Here is a 25,366-nt window from a genome sequence, read left to right on the forward strand (position 1 = left end):
AAAACAAAAACTTAAGCTTATAGTTAGACCTATTATCAAAACGATCGGTGGGTATAGTTTCGGGTCAAATCTGCATTTTCGTATAGGTCATTTTTTTTCAGTCAGTTTGGGTCGACCCAATGGGTCTTGAGTTTTTTATTAATATTTTATTACTAATTTTTTCATCAAAAAATAATAGGAAATTTATTTTATTTTTAAAAAAATCTTAAAAATATAGGACCAATATATTCTTTTAAAGCTTTAACATAGAAATAAAAACTCAAATTACAAAAACTTACCAGAAATATAAAGTCCGAGGTTCCGACCAAAAATTAGTGATGTGGAACCAAGAAAGTTGACGATTTGAAAAAACAGATCAAAATGGTTGGATTTGAGTTTTAGTTTGGTGAAACTCAATATTTTTTAGTTTTTTCAAGTCGAATTAGTCATGGGAAAATTTTTTGATCAAGTTTCAATTCAAAAAAAAAAAAAATAATAGATCTACTTATACTTGAAGAAGCTCTAAATTATATTATATACTCCAATCAAAAGATTTACTACTATGAAAAATCATTTATAAAACATAAAACCTACAATTCAGATAGATTTACTTCAATTCATTAGATAGAGAAAAATAAAATTTTAAAAGTTAAAAAGGAAATTAAATTTAGACTTTTCTATACTCTATATTTTATACCAAGAAAAAGGAAAAAAAACTAGGAAAAATTAATATTAATAATCTAATCTTTCACCAATCCGTTTTGAATAATCTAATATTTGGATTATTTTTTAATATAACATTTACTCTTGGTTTGTTATCAGCATAACTTTTTATTTTATACTCCCTCCGAACCAATTTAGATGTCTCATTTGCTTGGGCACGGTTATTAAGAATGGTGTGGGGTTCTTTAAAAAAGGTAAGTAGTGAAGGGTAAGTAGTGAAGGATAAGTAGTAAACAGTAGTTGGGTAAGTAAGGTATACGGGGGTATATTCGTAAAACTTGTGTGAACTAAGGATATCCCTCCGAACCAATTTAGATGTCTCATTTGCTTGGGCACGGTTATTAAGAATGGTGTGGGGTTCTTTAAAAAAGGTAAGTAGTGAAGGGTAAGTAGTGAAGGATAAGTAGTAAACAGTAGTTGGGTAAGTAAGGTATACGGGGGTATATTCGTAAAACTTGTGTGAACTAAGGATATTTAGGTAAAAAAAGATTGACAAAGATAGAAATGAGACAACTAAAAAGACTTTGCCAACTAAAAAAATGGGACAACTAAATTGATTCGGAGGGAGTATTAATTTAATATTTGGTCTTAACAAATCAACATACCCTATTAGTATGCTGACAGCAAACTTAGCGCAAATATTAGTTTATTAAAACTATATGAAACAACATAAGCGAAGTGGGTGAAGAAAAAAAAAATACAATTGTATAAATATTTAAAACTAATGACAATAAAAATAATGAAAAAATGTGACTGAAATAGAAAACAAAACATTTGATGACATTTGATTAAAATATAACGAACTTGTGGGCGGTTTTAGTGTATAGTCATTGAGGTCATTGACATCATTTAAATGTAAAATAAAATTAAGTAATATATATAAATATATCTTAGATGAGTCAGTTAGGATATTGTGTTTTACGTGAGTGACTAGGTTTCAAAATCCATATTAGACACTAATTACACGCTTGGAAGTAAATGTGACAAATGGTGCGAAAAAATATTACGGAGTATGGAATAATTACATGTGAATGGAACAGCAAGTCTAATAATACCATGTGGAAGTCTAATAATCTGCTCCTACCATTTATTTCTTTCTTGGAATCTCTCTTTCCTAAGTTTTTCTATCCCTTGAAATCTGATAAATTATGGAAGTCGCAGGAACAACTTTGTCTGCTATCCAAACTATTCTTTCTGCATTGCAATCTCCTCATCTTAAAAAAATCATTTCAATCTATGGCTATGAATCCAAACTTGATGAACTCCAAAGCACCGTCAACATCATCAACAATGAGCTTCGCAAAGCCCAGTCCGCGCAGGAGCTCCCTGATGATGTCCAAGGATGGATCGAGGATCTTAAGGATGTTGTTTTTGAAGCGGAGGATTTGCTCGACGAGTTTCTCACTCTCGCCGAGCAGAACAAGCACTTGAAGGCTGACAGTACAATATCCAAGAAGATGAAGCGCTTCCTTTCTCGTTCTAATCCTTTACTTGTTGCTTTCAAGATGTCTAAAGGGGTGGACAAGATTCGGAAGAAGTTGGATGCTTTTGCTTACAACAAGCAGTTTATCATGGAGTTTAATCATGAGCCTATCAAGTATATAAAGCCTGAGACTTGTTCGTATGTGGATGTAGCTGAAATCATTGGAAGAGAAGGCGACATGGAGCATATTGTTGGTAGGTTGCTTGATTCTGATGTTCAAACTGATGTTTCTTTCCTGTCTATTGTGGGTATGGGAGGATTAGGCAAGACTGCTCTTGCACAGCTTGTGTACAGTGATAAAAGAGTTGAAAGTGCATTTAATTTGAGACTGTGGCATTGTGTCTCTGATCAAGATCATAAGCAGTTGAACATTACTGGGATTCTCGGAGCAATTTTAGCTTTATGTCCAAATGAGAAATGTACAGATCAATCCTCCTTGCAGATTGTGCAAAGTCAACTTCAAAAGAAATTATCAGATAAGAAATACTTGCTTGTTTTAGATGATGTGTGGACTGAAAATCGCAATCAATGGATTGAACTAGTAAGTTTGTTGAAAGTAGGTCAAAAGGGGAGTTGGATTGTGGTGACTACACGTTCACAAGTGACAGCAAACTTCATGGGATATGGTTCAATGTACCAGCTTCAAGGCTTGAAAAAGGAAGATTCATGGAGCTTGTTTGAGAAGGTAGCTTTTAGTTCAGAGCAGTGGAATCATCATGATGACTTGGTCGAAATCGGGCAAAAGATTGTTGAAGCATGTGGTGGAGTTCCTCTTGCCATAAGAGTGGCAGGAAGTCTTGTATATGGCCAAGACAAGAAGAAGTGGGAAGCAGTCCAGGAAGTGGGTGTGGCCAACATGGACAATGATGATATCACACAAATATTGAAGCTAAGTTATCATCATCTTCCATTCTCATTGAAAAATTGTTTTAGTTTTTGTGCCATTTTTCCGAAGGATTATAGAATGAAAAAGAACACATTGATAAACCTTTGGATAGCACACAACTATATTGTTCCATCACACAAAGGTCAGAGCATTGAAGATGCAGGTGAGGAACATTTTCTAATATTGTTGAGAAGGTGTTTCTTCCAAGATATAGTAAAAGATGATACAGGTGAGGTAGATTTGATTAAGATTCACGATCTTTTGCATGACATTGCTCAAGATGTCTCGAGGAAGGAGATTTTTGCAGAAAGTGACAACCTACATAAAAATATTCGCCATCTCTCACTATTCAACGAGGAAATTAATTATAAAATTTCTTCTTTGGATATACCTCGTTTACGTTCGTATCTTGATTATCGGTACTATAGGCATATGGATAATTTTCTTGTGGAGAAATTAGTGAAAACTTGTAGGAACCTTAGGGCATTAAGATTAAAAATTAAAGATTTGTCAAGTTTAAATAACGTAGGTGAATTATTGCATCTACGATATTTAGATCTCTCATCAAACATGGCATTAGAAGTGCTCCCTGTATCAATAACAAAATTATGTAATCTAGAAATATTAATGTTATATGATTGTCGCAATTTAAAAGAGTTACCGGAAGATTTGAGTAGGTTGATCAAACTTAGGGTGTTAGATATTTCAAATTGTTCTAATTTGAAGTATATGCCCAAGAGTATGGATAAGTTGACATGTCTTTGTAGACTAAGTGATTTTATAGTGGGTGGTAAGGATAGTTATTCAAGTTGGTCAGAATGGTTTTTAGGATTGGAAGAGTTGAAAGACCTTAAAAACCTCCATGATCGACTTAGAATTAAAATAACGTGGCCTAAAAATGTAAGTCAAGATCTAATCTGGGAGGGGAAAAGATTTTATTTGAGGGATAAAAAATATCTCAATCACATTCGTATTGATTTTTATAATGAGATAGATTTTGATGATGAGATAGATTGTACAAGAGTATTGGATAATGAGGGAGCAATAAAATTGATGGAAGATCTGCACCCACCTTCTAGTCTTCGCTTTTTTGAGATGTGGTCTTATGTTGGTAAGAAAATGCCAGAGTGGATATCCCATCTTCCAAACCTTGTAAATCTTAAACTTAATGTTTGTTACAAGTTAGAGTACCTTGAATGCTTTGGAAATGTAGAAGAAAGATCAATCCTTCCTTCTCTTCAAAAACTTATATTATATGAACTACCAAAGTTGAAAGGATGGAGGAGAGGAGGGGTTGGGGTGGCAGATAACAACAACTCCTTATTATGTCTTCCTTCTTTGAAGGAATTACATATAGCGCGTTGCAACGAGCTGACGTGTTTTCCGATGTGTCCCAGATTGGAGAAATTGTTTTTAAGCGGATTCAATACAAGATTGAATGGGATGATGAGAAGAACAGAAAGAGATGATGAAGAATCAAGTGAAGTCATTGTTCTGAAATCTTCAAAATTGAAACACGTGAAAATTAATGATGTGGTATGGCTGAATTCACTGCCTATTCAGGCTCTTCAACGTCTTGAAACCCTAGAAATATATTTGGATGAGAAAGTGGAGAATTTGGGAGAAGTTAAGAAGGTGTTCCGTGCTTGCTCTTCTCTTCGAATTCTGTGCATTGAAGGTTGCTTCTATTTAAAGAGTATAATGGCTGGAGAATTGGAACATCTCTCTGCTTTGGAGACATTATCTATATCATGGTGTGACAATCTGAAATTCTCGGAAGAAAAAGAAGAAAATTACGGTGTTGGATATAATCCATCCATTCTTCCCTCTCTTCTTACCTTGACGTTGTATCACCTCTCAAAGATGGAGCATCTGCCAAACTGGATGCAATTCTTGCCTGCTCTCGAAACTCTTCAAATATATGATTGTCGTAGGCTGAAAGCTATCCCGAATTGGATGCCCAAACTTACCTCTCTCAAGAAACTTCATGTTAAGCTATGTTCAAAAAGCCTGGAGAGAAGATGCAAAGAAGATCCACCAGGAGAAGACTGGCCTTACATTCAACACATCCCCAACATTCAATTTATAAATTGTTTTAAAGAGAATTCTGATGAAGACAATGAATAACTCCATAGCTCTCCTGGCCCTTCGTCAGGTTAGTTTTTAGATTGATATTTTTAGAAGACAAATAAATCACAAGTATTCAGCAGCTCTCATCATGGTCAGTTGTTAAGTTGTAAACTAAAACTAAATTAATTCCCCTTATTTTGTAAACTAACGGCTATGCTTAGGCTAATAATTTTCTAGATCATACTATTTTTATGATATTATGTTGCTAAGTTCATTTTATTTCTCTAGATTTAATTAATAAAAATTACTCATGTTTACAAATAAAATTGGCATATAACTACCTATCTCAAGCGTATAATTTTCATAATTTAGTTTTTTTGGTTCTTACACTCATCTAACATTTCCAATCTGATTTTCTATTCAGGGAACACAAAACTCTGGTTTGGTAAAAAAGGAACTTTACTGTTGGAATGGTATGTCTCACATTGATGAATTAAAAATGATGTGCGTACTTTATAAGTCATTGAAATCTTTCCTCCCATAGCTATGGTTTTGGGATGGTATCTCCTTCGTTATAAAGTGTGAGCAACTCGTGTTTTTCCGATTACATTGAATATACTTGTATTTATCACAAGAAGCCTAACTAACAGGCAAGAAGTTCATCAATATAAGTAATTAGTAATGATCATCAACATTGTTACATAATTCACTAGTTAATTCCGTTTTTGAATGCGCGATTTGCTCATAATAGCCCAAAACGATAGTAATTTGCTTTTCGCGATTCGCGAGAAGATTAGCGAATTATGTAATACTGATAATCAATATAGTTCAACGTTGTATAACTTAGTTTCAAATGAATGGCTCTTAAAGTGGTCTAATATGATACTCTTTTTTTTCGATGCTGCAATAAACTATCTGACTTTGGTCCCTAGAGTCTTCTTGCATTGTATATGGCCTCTTTTGCAGAAAACAAATTTGTATACCTTCTTTCTAGTGCCACCATCCTTCTTCGTGTTTATACTGAACTTTCTCTAATTTCTGCTGGTGCAAGTTTAAATTCTACCCAAAACGAAGTCTCAATTCATAGCTTTTGTCTCAGGTAATACTCATAGCTTTCTTTCTTTGCACATACGCTCGTATACCTTGATATGCTAGACTGCTGGGAATGGACCTTGTTGCCAAAAAACATATCCGCCATTGCTCAAGATGTTTTTTTTATGTTAATATTGACAATACATACATCTTTCGGAAAAGGCACGTATCCGTGTTGGAATTCTTTCGTTTACTTTGTGTTGCTTCATTAGTGTTATCTCTTAAGTAGATGAAACATTTGATGAGGGCCATCTTATCTCAATTTACAGAAGAACAGATGAGCAGATATGAATCTTACCGTAGATCCGGTTTTCAGAAATCCAACATGAAAAGGGTATATTTTGTCATGTTGATATCTCAATTATGATATTTGTTCCCAAATTGATCTGTTAGTTTTAGGAAGATCATTACCTATGTTAATCGGACTCTTTCTTGGCTTCATGTACCCGTGTCCGATCCTTGATACTCGGACATTGGTATGGTTAGACACGTCATTTTAGGCGTAAAATTGAATATTTAGACGTATTCGACACTTGGGCGCATACCAGTATTCAATCAACTTCAGTACCCGAGTCCAAGTAACATAGATCATTACCGTAAAACAGTGGGCATTGAACGATGAGAAGTTTTATATGTCAACTTCAAGGTTTTTTGTATTGCTACTTATTTTTGTGTTTTAAATGCAGTTACTAGTGAGTGTTACTGGCAGTCAGAAGATTTCTGTACCTATGACAATTGTAGTCTCTGGAATTGCAAAAATGTTTGTAGGGGAACTTGTCGAGACAGGTATGGATTTCGCTTTGCTGATCTTAATAATAGTACTTTGATTTGGCAAGCTCTAGAGAATTACTATTAATGAACTAGACACTTGCAGTCCAAGTCACAGTATCGTATTGATTATCTTGTTAGTTTACACTTTTTATTGCTACCTATTGATTGGTATTGCGTTTTTTGCAGCCAAGATAGTGACGGCTGAAAGAAAGGATACTGGTCCCATCAGGCCATGCCATATTAGAGAATCGTATAGAAGGCTGAAGCTCGAAGGCAAAGTACCTAAAAGATCTGTTTCAAGGCTCTTCCGCTAGGCATCTGTGCAATTTCTCATGTTAGTATTCTGTTATAAATTTAGCGTTGCTCGTTAGGATGATGACCTGTATTTGAAGTTTTGCTAGTTCATATATCCGTCGAAATTGAAGAAACTCAAATTTCTGTACCTTAAAACAATTAGTTGATATGAATACATGATTTCTCATTACTAAGGTATCAAGTTTTGTAAGCAAGGTGTTTCCTGCATGAGTGCTTATTGATGGTTGTTTGCACCAAGAGTTCGGCCTGAATAAGCCTGAGAATAAGCCCGAAGAGCTTGTTCTGTTGAAGATCGGGTTGCAAGCCAACTCAAGTATTTGATGATGTCCATTTTTGACCGGGTTTATGTATACTCTACGTATGGCTTTAACTTTTTGGGGTAAAATTGATCACATTTCTTAAGCCTTCTCTTTCAACGGAGTACAAATATGGATTGTTTGTCACCTTTCCTCAACTAGACTCTATTTTCGAGCGGGATATTGGGTTGATAATGGTGATGATGATGTATGCTGTATAGGTACAAAAATATAGGAGTACAATACTTAAATTGAAGAGGATAGAAAATGATCAAAACAATAAATCAAACTCAGTCATGCTTAACTTTGAAATACAAATGTTGTAGGTTTGTAAAGGGAAAGAATGTTGCCCTAATTATAAAACCTCCAATCCCTCATTTTTACATGAATTAAATAAGTGTAAATCAACATAATTTGATAATAATTACCTAATAAATCTTCAAATAATTACTCAATTAGGAAAAGGAGTAAAAAATAATCCCTAGAGTAGCTCCACCAATATTATGATCAATGAGAAATTAATCATCAAACAAAATAATTAACACAATTTTAATGGCTTAAACTCCAGGACTAAAGGGCACGCCAGTTGCTGGAAGCCATTTTCGACCACCGATAAAGCGTTCTACGGTGAATTGCGAGACTGCATTGGGCCTCGTGAGGATATGGTAACCAGGCCACTTGACCCTAAGTCGAAGTCTTGCTCCAGGCCCGAAATTTCCAAACTCTGCATAGTACAGGGTTCTTAAAAACCCAGCTGTCTTCCAAGGCATCCAACCTGCACCGTTCACCAACCCACCCAAATACGATCTCATGATAATGGTACGCGAATATTGTTGCCATGGACGACCCAAGTAAGTTGTAATGGATGCAATTTTACCCTTAAGGTCTTGGTCGGCCATGATCCGACACCCATGGATCACTATCCCAGTGTTTTGGTTTGACATTATCTATATCATCGTGTGTCAATCTGAAATTCTCAGAAGAAAAAGAAGAAAATGACGGTGTTGAATATAATCCATCCATTCTTCCCTCTCTTCTTACCTTGTCCTTGAATGAACTCCGAAAGATGGAGCATCTGCCAAACTGGATGCAATTCGTGCCTGCCCTCCAAACTCTTCAAATATATGATTGTTATAGGTTGAAAGCAACCCCGAATTGAATGCCCAAACTCACCTCTCTCAAGCAACTTCATGTTAAGGTGTGTACAAAAAGCCTGGAGAGAAGATGCAAAGAAGATCCACCAGGAGAAGACTGGCCTTACTTTCAACACATCCCCAACATTCAATTTATAAATTGTTATAAATAGAATTCTGATGAAGACAATGAATAACTCCATAGCTCTCCTAGCCCATCGTTAGGTTAGTTTTTAGATTGATATTTTTAGAAGACAAATAAATCAGTACCTGAATATTTGATCTAACAGCGTTTCATTAGATTTTCGTAAGTTGCCACTTTTTATATTTTCAGCATTCTTATCTTAAATATAGAAGAGTTTGCGGATGTTGTGCAGCGTTTACTCCACTGCAATATTCTTACATTGTTTGGATTGTTTGGATTGTTTTTTTGATGCATTTTTTTGTATAGCTCTGTGAATATTCTTACATTGTTAAATTAATTGTTTATTCATTGTTTAACATCAAAACTAAATCCATTAGCCATTGTAAATCAAACCAACAGTTTGGAAAATGTAATGTTTAGGTCATTACCTTAATTGACGATGCCAAAAACCTCACTTCTCAATAGTTAATGTCTAATTGAATGCTTTATTATTGTCGGTGACTGAATATTCATTACATCTTAAGAACTGAACTGTATTTCCATGTTGCAATGAGCAGATCAGACCCTTGTAAAACCATTATAATAATTGATGATCTAATATGTAAAACATAATTAAATACAATTTTAATTCGTTATTAGTGGTTTAATTTCGTTTAATTCGTAATAATTGACAACTTACAATTAAATCTTTAATATACTATCGATTAAGTATCTATGTAAGACTGTAAGTCTATGATAGTTTAATAGATTGTTTTGATTAGTTTTGTTCATTCAACTTGATCAAACTTACAATATTCAATCTCACTTACGATTTAGCGACATAGCTTCAAGTCTATAATATTAGACAAGTTCCAATTAAATCTTTATTAAACGATCGATTAAGTATCTATTGATTAATATTAATTAATATATAGACTAATACTATATTTCTAATAGTTTATTTTAGTTAGTTTTAGGTTTCATTATACTTAAAAAACTTCAAAACTATGTAAGACTGTAAGTCTACAATAATCTAATCGATTGATTTGATAAATTTCATTCACTCAACTTGATTAAACTTACAATATTTAATCTCACTTACAATGTAATTAGTCAATCAAATAGTCAGATGTCAAGTTTGCAATTTTGGTTAGAATAAACTTATTATCATATAAAGTTCAAAATATTCAAAATATAAAAATGCCTTAAATTAAAAGTTGAGTCGGATGTCTGGCCGAATCGGGTAGAGTCGGAGTCGGAGTCGGAGTCGGAGTCAGAGTCGGTCGGATTATCGGACTTTATGAGGTCCAGCTCTGGTCCAACTCTAAATTGGACTCGGATTATATAATCGGATTCGGAGTCGGATATTTTCCACCTTGGATCGAGTCGGATCAGGGGCGGATTCGAACTGAATTGCCATGTCTAGTGATCAAGGACTTCGTTGGGCATCTGTTCCATCAGAGGCTGATCCTAGTTACGCTGACTGTTTCAGAGTGTGCTCCCACCCATACGTCGTCCCCGGCGAAGGATCGAGTGCCGGTTTTGGTCTAGCTGAAAGCAGATTGAAATACGTTGGTTTTTGAATTTATTTGTTTTCTATTATGTTTTAGTATTATTTAGATGCTGTTTAATATCTTATTCACACCCTTTTTCTTTTTTTTTTCAGTTTCTGAATGAATGGCCAAGTTGAGTCGCTCCATTGGCGAGATTGCCTGCTGTTGCGAAAATGACCCCCTGGAAAAGACATGCTTTAGATGTATACCTTGCTGATGTTAAAGATTTATTTTCCAAATGACAAGTTTTTAAGGGGCATGACCCTTCATAGTCTGTATTTAAACTAATTTACATTAATGCGTTTATTTATTTACATCAACGCTTTTTACATTAAATTTAATTCATGTTTACATCAATGCTTTTATTAATTTACAATTTTATTATACATAATGAATTTCATCTATAATTTTTATAGTAATGACGTACATAATAGTATAACTATGGACTATCTACAATTTGAATCTCATCTACAATTTCTATAGTAAAACTGAATAATGATTTACACATCACGTTACACTATGGACTATCTAAATTGACAGCATCTTCAGCGGTGTTATTACGTTGTGTGGTCGTGGCCCATATAGTTTATTCCAAAGCATAATCCTACTAGTAAAATGTGTTTCTATATGTCTGGAAAAATTGTCAACTGCTTCTCTCCAACGTTGATGGACTGGCGACAGTGGAGATGAATCATCATTCATTAATAGTTGAACAAAATGATTTCTATTCACCCAACATATATGTATAACTTTATTTACACTATGCACGCCCGATGCTTTTCTTAACGGAAGAACCAAACAGTTGTACAAAGGATTATCGTCAGAAGAACCATAATAAGCAATGCCGATGTTAAGAAACGTTGCTGCAGAGTACAATGCCATCGGTGCATCCATCCAGTGAACATAAGGAGCAGGTCCATTGCCGTGTGAACCAATTCTGAATATAGCATCGTCTAACGACTCATGCGATGGATACTGTAACAGACTCAAAATTCTTAATTTTAATCTTCCGATTAACTATTCTGAATTTTCAACTGAAATCTCTAATCCTTTGATTATCCATTTCAAATCATCTTTAATTCCTAAATCTTTTTCGATTTTGTAATTTCTTTTAAATATTAAACTTTAAAATAGTAATTTGTTTAAAATCTTTTCATAAGCACTAAAATATTATTTTATTATTTTATAGTAAGAAAAGTAAAATCTTATTATTATATTCACGGTTTTGTAAAACGTTACTTTCTAAATTATTTCTTCCTTAAACTAACATTATTACTTATTATTTTAGCCTTATAATTTTGATATAATTATTTTATACATAAAAATGAATCGTATTTTTATTATTAAAATTAAGTTTAGTTTAAGCAAAATTTTAAATAAACTACATATTTTCATGATCAAATTTACCCATTATTTTAAAGTATATTCACTTGTACATACTAGAACAAAATTTTGATGAACCAAAATCCTTTCTATGGTAACCCATGATGTTCATCACTTACACAAGCTATCACCATTTCCTTACACAAGCTAACCTTCTTCTACACTCCAAACTCTTACACATTCACTTACACACTCCAATTCTTACACATTCACTTACACACTCCAATTTTTACACATTCACTTACACACTCCAATTCTTACACATTCACTTACACACTCTAAATCACTTACACAAGTTAACCTTCTTCTACACACCTAACACTCTTTTTCATACAATCTAATGAACTACAAAGTTGCCCAAACCCATTATAAATACCCCCCCTTAGCCATGAGATCACTTACACTACCATCATCAAATCTTTCTAACATTCTTTCTTTTATTTTCACTTCATTAAAATCTTACTACATTAACACTTTTATTAATTGAAGAAATTAAAGAACATGGAGCTTAGAACACTCTTTACTTAGCTCAAATCATCATCATTATTTTGGGAGTTGGGATTAATTATCTTTGGAGCATTATTATCTATCTTGGAGGATCTTATTTCTTACTCCCTCCGATCTTATGAATTAGTCCCATTTGATTGGGCACGGTTATTAAGAATGGTGTGGGGTCCATTAAAAAGGATAAATAGTAAAGGGTAAGTAGTGAAGGATAAGTAGTGAAGGGTAGTTGGGTAAATAAGGTATATGGGGGTATATTCGTAATTACTTGTGTGAACTAAGGGTATTTAAGTAAAAAAGGATTGCCAAAAATAGAAATGGGACTAATTCAAAGGTTTTGCCAAATAAGAAAATGGGACTAATTCATAAGATCGGAGGGAGTATTATTTTCTTAATTAGTACTTAGTACTAATCCTTGGTGTTAGTATGGTATAACTTCTTACCCTACTCTTTTTGTGAAATTGTACATTATATTTACTTTATAATATGCAAAATGTGAAATATGTTGATATATTTTAGTGGAATTTAGTTTAATGAAATTATGATCATGATTATATTAAGTATGTGTATGCTAAAAGTATTTTTTTAATATGTTAATTTAATAATCTTTGAACAAGTTTAGGAAGTTGAGTGCAAAATTATACTTTAGTGATATTAAGCATGATTTATGTTATAAACTAGTGCTAGTATATTTATGAGTATGTGTTACATTAGAAATGTTATTATATTTAAGAATTTATTTTATGTTAGCCTTCAAACTAGTTTATAAGGTAGTAAGTTATTTTATGAATATTTTTTTACTAAGTATGATTATATTAAGAATATTGTTAAGTATTATACTTTATTCTGAGATTTAAGTTTATCCTTAAAGTTACAGTAAATTTCTAAGTTATTGTGTAAAGTTTTTAGTTGTTATGTTAATCATTAAAATCTTGAATTTACTATAATAAATTAAATGAAGTTGTTTTGTTACTGAAAAAGGACCCAAAATACTCATAGGCCATTCGACCATTATCATCTTAAAAAGAAAAAAAAAGTTTGATTTTTTTTTATATTATTATAAGCTATTTTGTGATAATATTAAAATAAAATCTTAAAAGTTATTTTTGAGAAAGCTTTATAAGTTATTAAATATTGAAGTGATTTTTCTTAAATGTATGAGATTTCATAATTAAAATAAAAATAACTTTTGTGACATTTAATTTCAATTTAGTACAAAACAATATTTTATCTGCTAACTATTTGACCAAAATTTATATAAAAAGATGTAAAAGTATTTTTAGTAAACTTGTTCTTAAACTATTTGTGAAATATTGATTTTTGTGAAATCATAAGTTTTATTTGTTTTATAACTAGAATGTTGATTTTTTTGCGAATCTATTAAGTTTACTTGCTTTTCCAAACTTGAAATAATTATTTTTAGTAAACTTGTTGAATTTTGAAAACTTATCCAAAAGTTGCAGTTTAATTTGAGTTTTAATTAGAATGTTTGATTTTGTGAGGAGAATAAAGTTTATTTATTTTTAAAGTTGGAAATTTTGATTTTGGGAACTTATTTCAAGAGAAATTGATTTTAGTAGCTACTTGTGGAAAATACTAATTTGGAGACCATTAATAAAATACTAAGTTATTAGTGTGAATTTAGTGACCTATTAAAATAAAGTTAAATTTATTGTAATGAACATATAAAGACGTAAAGGTAAATTAAACGTTATGATTAAGAATTATATTAAATTAGTGTTGATGCTATGATGCATGGTACGGTTATGAGTATCAACCAAATGAACTTACTCAAGTGTTAAGATTACCTAATTGTATAAGCGGCAGTAACGTACTTCTATCAGGATCGAGAATGTTATCTTAATGACTTAAAAGTATGTAACAGAAAAAGAACATGGTAAAAGTGTACGGTGGTGTCAATTAAGTATAAGTTCGTACTTGAATTATTATTTTGTAAATGTAGCATATAATTTCCGTATTTTGTGCTGGATCGGAAGTTATGCTCGGCGTTAAGCGCTGACCGATTCAATCGGCTGTCATCTGTATCATGGATGGCAGCATTTTGCAGGATTTAGTTCAGGTTCCGATCCAGGCCGCAGCAATTACTATTTATCGAGAACTTAGCTGCTTTTTGTATCTTATTTGATGACTTGATGATGATGTAAATTTTTTCTTTTTGAGCAAACAATATTTCTTATCAGAGGTAATAATATTTTACTTTTGTTTTAAACAGTTTTAGTTTTATGATTTAAAGTTTTTAACAATTCGGCATTTTGAGACTTTCGCAATATTTTTTTTTGTATTAAACCTTATTATTAAATATTAATTAGGTATCGAGATAGCCGCTCTTGTTACAGATACAAACTTAGGTATTGGTCTCTGTTCATTTGCATTTCCATACACATAGCACGTCTTAAAAGAGGCCATGCTTCCTCGCCTCCCAACTCTGTGGCGAAAAAAGCTCTAAATCCACAGTTACCATCACCTAAGACATCAATCCAATCAAACAAGTAAGGAGGAAGAATGTGCGGGATGTGATTAGGCCATGGAAACAGTGAAAAATCACGACCTTCTGGATTATTTGCAATTATTTAAAATAAGGTTAGTAAGATTAAGCTGTAACAAACTGATTTAAATAACGAAAAGGAAAGTCATGTACCGGATAAGTTGAAACTAAACTTAATTCCAACTGAGGATTGTGTTTTCCGACCACTAGATCTACCATTGAATCTCCCGGGGGATGAAGATCTAGACCCTCGACCACGAGAAGATGATCTACTATGTTCAAATACGCTTTTATTTCTTCTAAGGGTTTTGCTTGTGGTTGGTCTTTCCTTTCTAGATGGACTTGTGTAAGGCTCAGGTATATCGGCTCCATCAGGGTGTAGTTCATACTCAAGTACCTGAGACAAGTGTCGTACAACTGCGGGATCAGATTTTAAGACTTCATCAACCAAAGATTGAAAGTACTCTTTGTCATCGGCGTTCGTGTGTCGTACTCCTTCGTTGGTGTCATCTCCTACCTTTGTGTACGTCAAAGTACTCCAGAATAGATGAATGTCATCCATATACAAAGCACCTTGTGAACCGATGGGCATATATAAATAACAAGCACACGGCAATCCATGGGTGCGTTAAAGTACACAACCACATTTGTTAAGTACATAATCACCAAAATCTAACATACGGTTATGCTCAAGCCGCAGCTGCTCCAAGGCATAGATAGATACATGGCGATATAAAGGTCTGAAGAAATATTGTCGCAACGACCTTGCTACAGAATTCATGGATTTCTGTAGCGCTTGTTGGATCCTGGCTTGCTGGTTTGTAATCTGTGCGTGTGCCCTTTTAAACAGGTATCAAATGAGCTATTACCGCTACCAAGGTAATAGAATCCCTTGTAATCTGGTAGTCTGGTTACCCATGTGTAAACATTCATTCGTCCACGCACGCACAAATTTCTCTCTAAGTGGAATCCATGTTCCAGCCAAATACCGAACACCTTTTTGTTCCTAACCGACCAGGTAGTGACGATCGATTGCCATCTCTGTTCAAATTCGTCGATTGTAGAACATTCAACCAAGAGGTTCCATCTACTTTTCCTGAATACCTGCCCTTGTTGATTTCTTTTCCCGCCACACAACTTGTCCACCATGTTCTCAACATCGTTTCCAATATGCCAAATGCATAACAAATGCCGCACATCTACATTAAACACAACATTGAACGTAATTAAGACATATTCAATAAATTAAACGACAATAATTAATCAACAAAACCTTTTCACCTGAGAAGACGTCACGAATAACTGAAGATAAACCTTCGTCTCGATCAGTTACAATGACGTTAGGATTATGATCTGTGCCAAAAATATCTCTCAATCCCTGCAACATCCACGAATATGACACAGCCGCCTCATCTCGCATCAAACAGAACGCAACCAAGAAGTTGTGATTGGTTGGCGTCATTCCGATTACTTCACACAGTGGTCACTTTTGTTTGTTTGTTTTGTACGTTGTATCTATCAACACAACATACGGCCACGTACGTATCATTTGGATAGAGGTAGGATTTGCAACTAATAATCTGCTCAATCCCCTTTCATTATCCAAGTCTGTCCAGACCACGTAATTAAGTTATATGGCCATATAAAGACAGTGTTGATCTGAAGGGGAGTCCTACCCTTCATCTCTTCCCTCCTTATTGATTGCCCAGCATTATAAATCTGATTCATACTAGTAAAAAAAACAGAAAAATTTTCTCTAATAGAAGTCATGATAAAGGCCGGTTGCATGCCGGTTGCACTAAGCTGTCGTATGTGCTCCTGAATATCTACATTGATCCTATTTGCCCTTACATGACCATCTCTGTACACTAAGAACAGGTGGTTATGTCTTCCTTTTTCACCAGGACACACCCTTACCGTCCAAGGTCTTTCTCCTGGTTTACGACTACTTGCTACAATTAAAAATTTACACCCACAACTTCTACTTTTAGACCCAGGTCGGACAACATTATCTAGATTATGTAAATCACCCCTAGTATTACCATAGCGATGACATCTTAAATACACACTAACTCTAGAACGTCCTTCTTTTTGTTTATAAGAAGCACATGTAAATTAAAAACCAATTGTTATTACTATTGCATCGACCCAACTATTTAATTCATCTAAGGAATCAAATTCCCTATCCGTAACAAAGCTACCAGAGTAATCTACGTTGTCTCCTAAGTTTTTAAGGTCCTGTAAATTTGAAATATGTAACAAACCATACATTAGGACATTAAAAAATTATACATACAAACATTAATAATAAAAACATTCAATAATAAATAAAAATTATAAATTACTTTAATAATTAATATTAAAATATTAGTAATACAAATTAATCTTAATTAAAAATTATTTAATTAAATAATTAATATTAAAATAATAGCAATACAAAAAATATAATAAAATAATTGTAGTAATAATAAATCAAATAAATATTAAATAATAAGAAAATAATAATAGTAATAACATATAATTATAAATTACTTAAATAAATAATAACAAAATAATAGTAATGTTAATAATATAAATTACTTAAATTAATAATAATAATAATAATAATAATAATAATAATAATAATAATAATAATAAAAATTTACTAAGACGTATGATAATTTAAATAATAATGTAAATAAAAAAAAAAACAGTCGCACAAAACCGCGAGCAGACCACGATGGAGTCGCACAAATCGTGCGAGTGAACCGTGGTTGAGTCGCACAAAACGTGCGAGTGGACCACGGTCCAGTCGCACGTTTAGTAAATTCAGATCAGATCTAATCAGATCAGACGAAGAGAACAAACCCTTACTAAATGTGAAAATTAGAGGTATTCATTTAGTTTATGAGGTTAATTTCGGGTTAATTAGTAATTTTTGATCAATTTAAAATTAGATCTTGTGTTCATTTGATTTTACGTAATTATAAGGTCAGATAACTGTCGGGTTGTCACGCTTGTGTTAAACACTTTTGGAGATAACTGACAAGTGATCAAGTACGTATATCGGGGCTTCGATCATAAAGTTTTTTAATAATATTTTATTACTAATTTTTTCATCAAAAAATAAAAGAAAATTTATTTTATTTTAAAAAAAATCTTAAAAATAGGACCAATAAATTCTTTTAAAGCTTTAACATAGAAATAAAAACTCAAATTACAAAAACTTACCAGAAACATAAAGTTCAAGTTCCCGTCCAAAAATTAGTGATGTGGAACCAAGAAAGTTGACAATTTAAAAAAACAAATCAAAATGGCTGAATTTGAGTTTTAGTTGGGTGAAACTCAATTTTCTTTAGTTTTTTCAAGTCCGGGGAAAATTTTTTGATTATGTTTCAATTCCAAAAAAAAATTAATAGCTCTAAATTATATTATATATACTATGTAGGGAGTAGGGAATAATTACATGTGAATGGAACAACACGTCTAATAATACCATGTGGGGAACACGAAACATCAACATTTATTACTATGCACGTCCTTTACTGAAAATTCAGATTCTATTATTGAGATTCTATTAATCTACTCCTTTGTTTACCATTCTTTATTCACCATTTCCAAACTCCTACCATTTATTTCTTTCTTGCTATCTCTCTTTCCTAGGTTTTTTTATCCCTTCAAATCTGATCAATTATGGAAGTCGCAGGAACAGCTTATTCTGCTATCCAAACTATTCTTTCTGCATTGCAATCTCCTCATCTTAAAAAAATCATTTCAATCTATGGCTATGAATCCAAACTTGATGAACTCCAAAGCACCGTCAACATCATCAACAATGAGCTTCGCAAAGCCCAGTCCGCGCAGGAGCTCCCAGATGATGTCCAAGGATGGATCGAGGATCTTAAGGATGTTGTTTTTGAAGCGGAGGATTTGCTCGATGAGTTTCTCACTCTCGCCGAGCAGAACAAGCACTTGAAGGCTGACGGTACAATATCCAAGAAGATTAAGCGCTTACTTTCTCGTTCTAACACTTTACTTGTTGCTATCAAGATGTCTAAAGGGGTGAACAAAATAAGGAAGAAGTTGGAAGCTATTGCTCTCCACAAGCAGTTTATCATGGAGTTTAATCATGAGCCTATCAAGTATAGAAAGCCTGAGACTTGTTCGTATGTGGATGTTGCTGAAATCGTTGGAAGAGAAGGCGACTTGGAGCATATTGTTGGTAGGTTGCTTGATTCTGATGTTCAAACTGATGTTTCTTTCCTGTCTATTGTGGGTATGGGAGGATTAGGCAAGACTGCTCTTGCACAGCTTGTGTACAGTGATAAAAGAGTTGCAACTGCATTTAATTTGAGACTGTGGCATTGTGTCTCTGATCAAGATCATAAACAGTTGAACATTACTGGGATTCTCGGAGCAATTTTAGCTTTATGTCCAAATGAGAAATTTACAGATCAATCCTCCTTGCAGATTCTGCAGAGTCAACTTCAAAAGAAATTATCAGATAAGAAATACTTGCTTTTTTTAGATGATGTGTGGACTGAAAATCGCAATCAATGGATTGAACTAGTAAGTTTGTTGAAAGTTGGTCAAAAGGGGAGTTGGATTGTGGTGACTACACGTTCACAAGTGACAGCAAACTTCATGGGATATGATTCAATGTACGAGCTTCAAGGCTTGAAAAAGGAAGATTCATGGAGCTTGTTTGAGAAGGTAGCTTTTAGTTCAGAGCAGTGGAATCATCATGATGACTTGGTCAAAATCGGGCAAAAGATTGTTGAAGCATGTGGTGGAGTTCCTCTTGCCATAAGAATGGCAGGAAGTCTTGTATATGGCCAAGACAAGAAGAAGTGGGAAGCAGTCCAGGAAGTGGGTGTGGCCAACATGGACAATGATGATATCACACAAATATTGAAGCTAAGTTATCATCATCTTCCATTCTCATTGAAAAATTGTTTTAGTTTTTGTGCCATTTTTCCAAAGGATTATAGAATGGAAAAGAACACATTGGTAAACCTTTGGATAGCACACAACTATATTGTTCCATCACACAAAGGTCAGAGCATTGAAGATGCAGGTGAGGAACATTTTCTAATATTGTTGAGAAGGTGTTTCTTCCAAGATATAATAAAAGATGATGTTACAGGTGAAGTAGATTCGATTAAGATTCACGATCTTTTGCATGACATTGCTCAAGATGTCTCGAGGAAGGAGATTTTTGCAGGAAGTAGTACCATACTAAGTGACAACCTACATAAAAATATTCGCCATCTCTCACTATTCAACAAGGACATAAAATATGAAATTTCTTGTTTGGATATACCGCGTTTACGTTCGTATCTTGATTATCGGAATTTTTGGCATATGGATAATTTTCTTGAGGAGAAATCAGTGAAAATTTGTAGAAACCTAAGGGCATTAAGATTAATAATTAAAGATTTGTCAAGTTTAAATTACCTAGGTGAATTATTGCATCTACGATATTTAGATCTCTCAACATACTTATTTGAAGTGCTCCCTAAATCAATAACAAAATTATGTAATTTAGAATGCTTAAATTTATGTAGTTGTATTAAGTTAAAAGAGTTACCGGAAGATTTGAGTAGGTTGATCAAACTTAGGGTGTTAGATATTTCACATTGTTTTAATTTGAAGTATATGCCCAAGGGTATGGATAAGTTGACATGTCTTTATAGACTGAGTGATTTTATAGTGGGTGGTAAGGATAGTTATTCAAGTTGGTCAGAATGGTTTTTAGGATTAGAAGAGTTGAAAGATCTTAAAAACCTTCATGGTCAACTTAGAATTAAAATAAAGTTGCCTAAAAATGTAAGTCAAGATCAAATGTGGGAGGGAAAAAGATTTTTTTTATTTGAGGGATAAAAAACATCTCAATCACATTCGTATAGATATTGAGATAGATTTTAAAAGAGTATTGGATAATGAGGGAGCAATAAAATTGATGGAAGATTTGCACCCACCTTCTAGTCTTCGTTTTTTTGAGATTTATAATTATGTTGGTAAGCAAATGCCAGAGTGGATATCCCATCTTCCAAACCTTTATTTTCTTGAACTTTATAGTTGTTACGATTTGGAGTACCTTGAATGCTTTGGAAATGTAGAAGAAAGGTCAATCTTCCCTTCTCTTCAAACACTTAATTTAACTGAACTACCAAAGTTGAAAGGATGGAGGAGAGGAGGGGTTGGGGTGGAACATAACAGCAACTCCTTATTATGTCTTCCTTCTTTGAAGGAATTACATATAGATGATTGCGAGGAGCTGACGTGTTTTCCGGTGTGTCCCAGATTGGAGGAATTGTTTTTAAGCAGATTCAATACAAGATTGAATGGGATAATGAGAAGAACAGAAATAGATGATGAAGAATCAACTGAAGTCATTGTTCTGGAATCTTCAAAATTGAAACACGTGAATATTGATGATGTGGCATGGCTGAATTCACTGCCTATTCAGTCTTTTCAACGTCTTGAAACTCTAGAAATATTTAAGGATCGGGTTGTGGAGAATTTGGGAGAAATTAAGAAGGTGTTCCGTGCTTGCTCTTCTTCTCTCCGAATTCTGGATATTGAAGATTGCCTCAATTTAAAGAGTATAGTGGCTGGAGAATTGGAACATCTCTCTGCTTTGGAGACATTATTAATATCATCGTGTGAAAATCTGAAATTCTTGGAAGAAAAAGAAGAAAATTACGGTGTTGGATACATTCCATCCATTCTTCCCTCTCTTCTTACCTTATCGTTGAATGAACTTCGAAAGATGGAGCATCTGCCAAACTGGATGCAATTCTTGCCTACTCTCCAAGCTCTTGAACTAAATAGTTGTTGTAGGCTGAAAGCAATCCCGAATTGGATGCCCAAACTCACCTCTCTCAAGAAACTTGATGTTTTTAATTGTTTAAAAAGCCTGGAGAGAAGATGCAAAGAAGATCCACCAGGAGAAGACTGGCCTTACATTCAACACATCCCCAACATTCAATTTATAAATTGTTTTAAAGAGAATTCTGATGAAGAGTATTCTGATGAAGAGTATTCTGATGAAGACAATGAATAACTCCATAGCTCTTCTAGCCCATCGTCTGGTTAGTTTTTTAGATTGATATTTTTAGAAGAAAAATAAATCAGTAGTATTCCACAGCTCTCATTATGGTCAGTTGTTAAGTCGTAAACTAAAACTAATTTAATTCACCTTCTTATTTTGCAACAAATTGGTGGATTCATTACTACTTGTTAACTAACGGCTTTGCTAAGGCTAATAAATTTCTAGATCATAATTTTCTAAATTGGTGTGAAGTCTCTTGATTTAATTAATAAATATTACTCATTAATGCTTTGTTTACAATTAAAATTGGCATCTAGCTACCTATCTCAAGCGTATCATTTTCATATTTTATTTTATTTTATTATTTTTTTTACACATGTAGTTTTACAATCTAATTTTCTATTCAGGAAACACAAAATTCTGGTTTGGAATAATAGGAACTTTATTGTTGGAATGGTACGTACTACATCGATCAAATAAAAATGGTGTATGCACTTTATATGTCATTAGAATTCGTGCATTGTATATGGCCTCTTTTTTTGTAGAATATAAATTTGTATACCTTCTTTCTAGTGCCACCATCCTTCTTTGTGTTTATACTGAACTTTCTCTAATTTTTGCAGGTGCAAGTTGAAATTCTACCCAAATTGAAGCCTCAATTCATAGCTTTTGTCCCGGGTAATACTCATATATAGCTTTCATTCTTTACATATACACTTATATATCTTGATGCTAGAGAGTGCTGGGCATCGACCTTGTTTTTAGGCCAACCAAAAAACAAGTTTAGAAGGCGGAAAAACCTTGCATGAGTTTCCTGCTAACTTGTAGAAGAAATAATGGAACAAAAAGCCTTGTATTTGTATCTTTGAAGACTCTTTTATAGGTCTTTTTTAAGGTGAGTGACTACGTTTCCAGCATTGTTTACCTTGATCAAACATATGATCCTCAGATCAGTAAAAGTCCTCTGAAGTACTAGTGTATTTAACTTCACTTTCCCTTACATTAAGCAGATTGGAATGAATAAGACTTGGAATCTTGTACAAGAACCTATGGGGTGGAAGATTATTACTTGCAAATGGGTCTTCAAGAAAAAGGAAGAAATGTCACCTGCTGAGGGTATTAAGTATAAAGCATGAGTTGTTGCAAAGAGATTTCATCAGAGAGAGGGAGTAGACTACAATGAGATTTTCTCACCTGTGGTCAGACACACTTCCATCAGAGTGCTACTAGCAATGGTTACACACCAGAATCTTGAGCTTGAACAACTAGACGTGAAGACAGCTTTCCTACATGGGGAGTTGGAGGAAGAAATCTACATGACTCAGCCAGCTGGGTTCCAAGTTTCTGGAAAAGAAGACTATGTATTTAAGTTGAAGAAGTCATTGTATGGACTGAAGCAGTCTCCTAGGCAGTGGTAGAAGAGATTTGATAACGTCATGATAGAGATTGGCTATAACAAGAGTCCGTATGATTGTTGTATATATCACAGCAAGTTAAAGAATGTTTCTTACATTTATCTTGTCCTGTATGTTGATGATATGTTAATAGCTTCAAAGGATAAGCCAGATATTCAGAAGTTGAAGGGTTTTTTGAGTGCTGAATTCGAGATGAAAGATTTGGGTGCTGCAAAAAAATTTTGGGAATGAAGATCTAAAGAGACAGAAGCCAGAATAAATTTTTTGTGTCTCAAAAAAGGTATATTCAGAAGATATTGTCCAGGTTTGGTATGTCTAATGCTAAAGCCTTAAATACTCCATCTGCTGCAAATATTCATTTGTCTGTTTCTTTTACACCAAAATCTGCTGGAGAGAAGGAGTACATGTCTCGAGTTCCCTATGCTAGTGTAGTGGGGAGCTTGATATATGCTATGGTCTGCACTAGACCTGATCTTGCACATTCTGTTAGTGTTGTCAGTAGGCTTATGTCACAACCTAGAAAAGAACACTGACAAGCTGTGAAGAGAATATTTCGGTACCTCAAGGGTACTTCTGATGTTGGTCTCATTTATGGAGGTGGTATACAGTGTTTGGTTACTGGTTACTCCGACTCTGATTATGCTGGAGATGTTGATAGTAGGAGATCTATGACTGGTTATGTGTTCACTCTTGGTGGTTCTGTTGTTAGTTGGAAGGCTACTTTGCAACCTACAGTGACTTTGTCGACTACGGAAGCAGAGTACATGGCTTTGACAGAAGCTGCAAAAGAGGGAATCTGGTTGAAAGGACTGGTTAGTGATCTGGGTCTATATCATGATCAAACTATCGTATATTGTGACAGTCTTAGTGCCATATGTTTGGCTAAGGATCAAGTCTATCATGAGAGAACCAAACACATTGATGTTAGATATCATTTCCTAAGGAATGAGAAGAGGATTAAGGTGAACAAAGTGAGTACTGCTGATAATCCTGCTGATATGTTCACCAAGTATGTTTCGCACAGCAAGTTCCAACATTGCTTGGACTTGTTAAACGTGGGAAGTTGTTGATTGCCCTCTTAAAGCAAGAAAAAAACAAAATAAAATCTGAGGCAGAGGACTTATGTCTGTTACTCGTGGATAGTACATCTGTTATCCGTTGTTGCTGAGAGGATTCAAGTCAAGGTGGAGATTTATAAGGTTATGCCTTGAATCCCACATCGGAAGATTGATGTTTTTATTATCCCACATCGGAAATGACAAAGGCTTGTTATTCTTCTCCTTATAAAAGGAGTCTTGGGCATTAGTTTTGCATCATCCCAAAAATCTGTTTGGCTAAGGTTTTCTGTTTTGGAGTAATTTATAAACTCCTATTTTCTGTAATCTAGCCAATATTTGTATTCTGGGTTTCCTCTAGTAATAAAATATTTCTCTCCCCTGCCTGTGGATGTAGTCGACACATTGTCGGTAAACCACGTAAATTCTGTATGTTTTGAGTTTGTCAATCTTTACGCTTTCTTTCTTACATCAGTTATAACATATTCATTGTTTATCATTAAAAGTCTAGAGCTGTTCATGGGCGGGCTACCCGCCAGGCCCGATTTGCCCGGCTCGAAAAACGGGCGGGCATGGATAGCGTTTTTTTAAAAAAATTTAAGTTTGGGCGGGTAATACCCGCCCGCCAAGCTAAATGGGCAGGTAGCGACACTTAAAAAATACCCGCGGGTATACCCGTCCGCCTGCTTACTTTAATATATATTAAATATTTAATAATCAATTAAATATTGTTATTTTAAATATTTTAAATATTATTATTATTATTATTATTATTATTATTATTATTATTATTATTTTTAATATATGGGTACTCTCTCAAGGTACATCGAATATGTTTAATTATGGCGAGCCATGTTTAGAAGAAAATGAAGAGGAGGATGAAGATGACGATTATGTTACCATTGACCAAGTTTTTTGAAACTTTTTATGTATTTTTATATACATGTAATTCGAGTATTTTGAGACTTTTTATGTATTTGGAGTATTTTGGACATTGTATTGTATTTTAATTATAATCAAAACCCAACTTTATATTTTCAAT

General features: G+C 33.8%; 3 protein-coding genes across 12 annotated transcripts; 2 read left to right on the plus strand and 1 right to left on the minus strand.

Annotated features, from left to right (window-relative positions):
- Window positions 1-1,768: 1,768 nt before the first annotated feature.
- LOC130806927 (putative disease resistance protein RGA3) lies at window positions 1,769-8,314 on the plus strand. 6 transcript variants are annotated; one of them, XR_009040406.1, is made up of 5 exons: window positions 1,769-5,226; window positions 5,566-5,614; window positions 6,920-7,019; window positions 7,191-7,338; window positions 8,184-8,314. XR_009040406.1 is itself a non-coding variant. In XM_057672178.1 (2 exons), the coding sequence occupies exon 1, from the start codon at window positions 1,851-1,853 to the stop codon at window positions 5,196-5,198; it is 3,348 nt and encodes a 1,115-aa protein (XP_057528161.1). In that variant the 5' UTR covers window positions 1,769-1,850; the 3' UTR covers window positions 5,199-5,226; window positions 5,566-5,995. The 6 variants fall into 6 exon arrangements, 1 of the variants encoding a protein (XP_057528161.1); XR_009040407.1 differs by lacking the exons at window positions 7,191-7,338; window positions 8,184-8,314 and adding exons at window positions 6,193-6,240; window positions 6,503-6,567 and having other exon boundaries at window positions 6,920-6,965; XR_009040408.1 differs by lacking the exons at window positions 6,920-7,019; window positions 7,191-7,338; window positions 8,184-8,314 and adding an exon at window positions 6,503-6,567.
- Window positions 8,173-8,559, minus strand: LOC130807042 (pectinesterase 2-like). The gene has a single exon (XM_057672321.1). The coding sequence runs from the start codon at window positions 8,557-8,559 to the stop codon at window positions 8,173-8,175; it is 387 nt and encodes a 128-aa protein (XP_057528304.1).
- A 9,804-nt stretch (window positions 8,560-18,363) lies between these two features.
- Window positions 18,364-25,366, plus strand: LOC130806928 (disease resistance protein RGA2-like). Of its 5 annotated transcripts, XR_009040411.1 has the most exons (5): window positions 18,364-19,874; window positions 22,262-22,310; window positions 22,478-22,532; window positions 22,620-22,749; window positions 22,865-24,710. XR_009040411.1 is itself a non-coding variant. In XM_057672180.1 (4 exons), exons 1-3 carry the CDS (start codon window positions 18,491-18,493, stop codon window positions 22,503-22,505), a joined length of 1,461 nt encoding a protein of 486 aa, XP_057528163.1. In that variant the 5' UTR covers window positions 18,364-18,490; the 3' UTR covers window positions 22,506-22,532; window positions 25,146-25,366. The 5 variants fall into 5 exon arrangements, 3 of the variants coding, with proteins under 3 accessions (XP_057528163.1, XP_057528162.1, XP_057528164.1); XR_009040410.1 differs by having other exon boundaries at window positions 22,478-22,749; XM_057672180.1 differs by lacking the exons at window positions 22,620-22,749; window positions 22,865-24,710 and adding an exon at window positions 25,146-25,366.

Source organism: Amaranthus tricolor, chromosome 2, assembly GCF_026212465.1.
Source record: "Amaranthus tricolor cultivar Red isolate AtriRed21 chromosome 2, ASM2621246v1, whole genome shotgun sequence".
Classification (NCBI taxonomy): domain Eukaryota; kingdom Viridiplantae; phylum Streptophyta; class Magnoliopsida; order Caryophyllales; family Amaranthaceae; genus Amaranthus; species Amaranthus tricolor.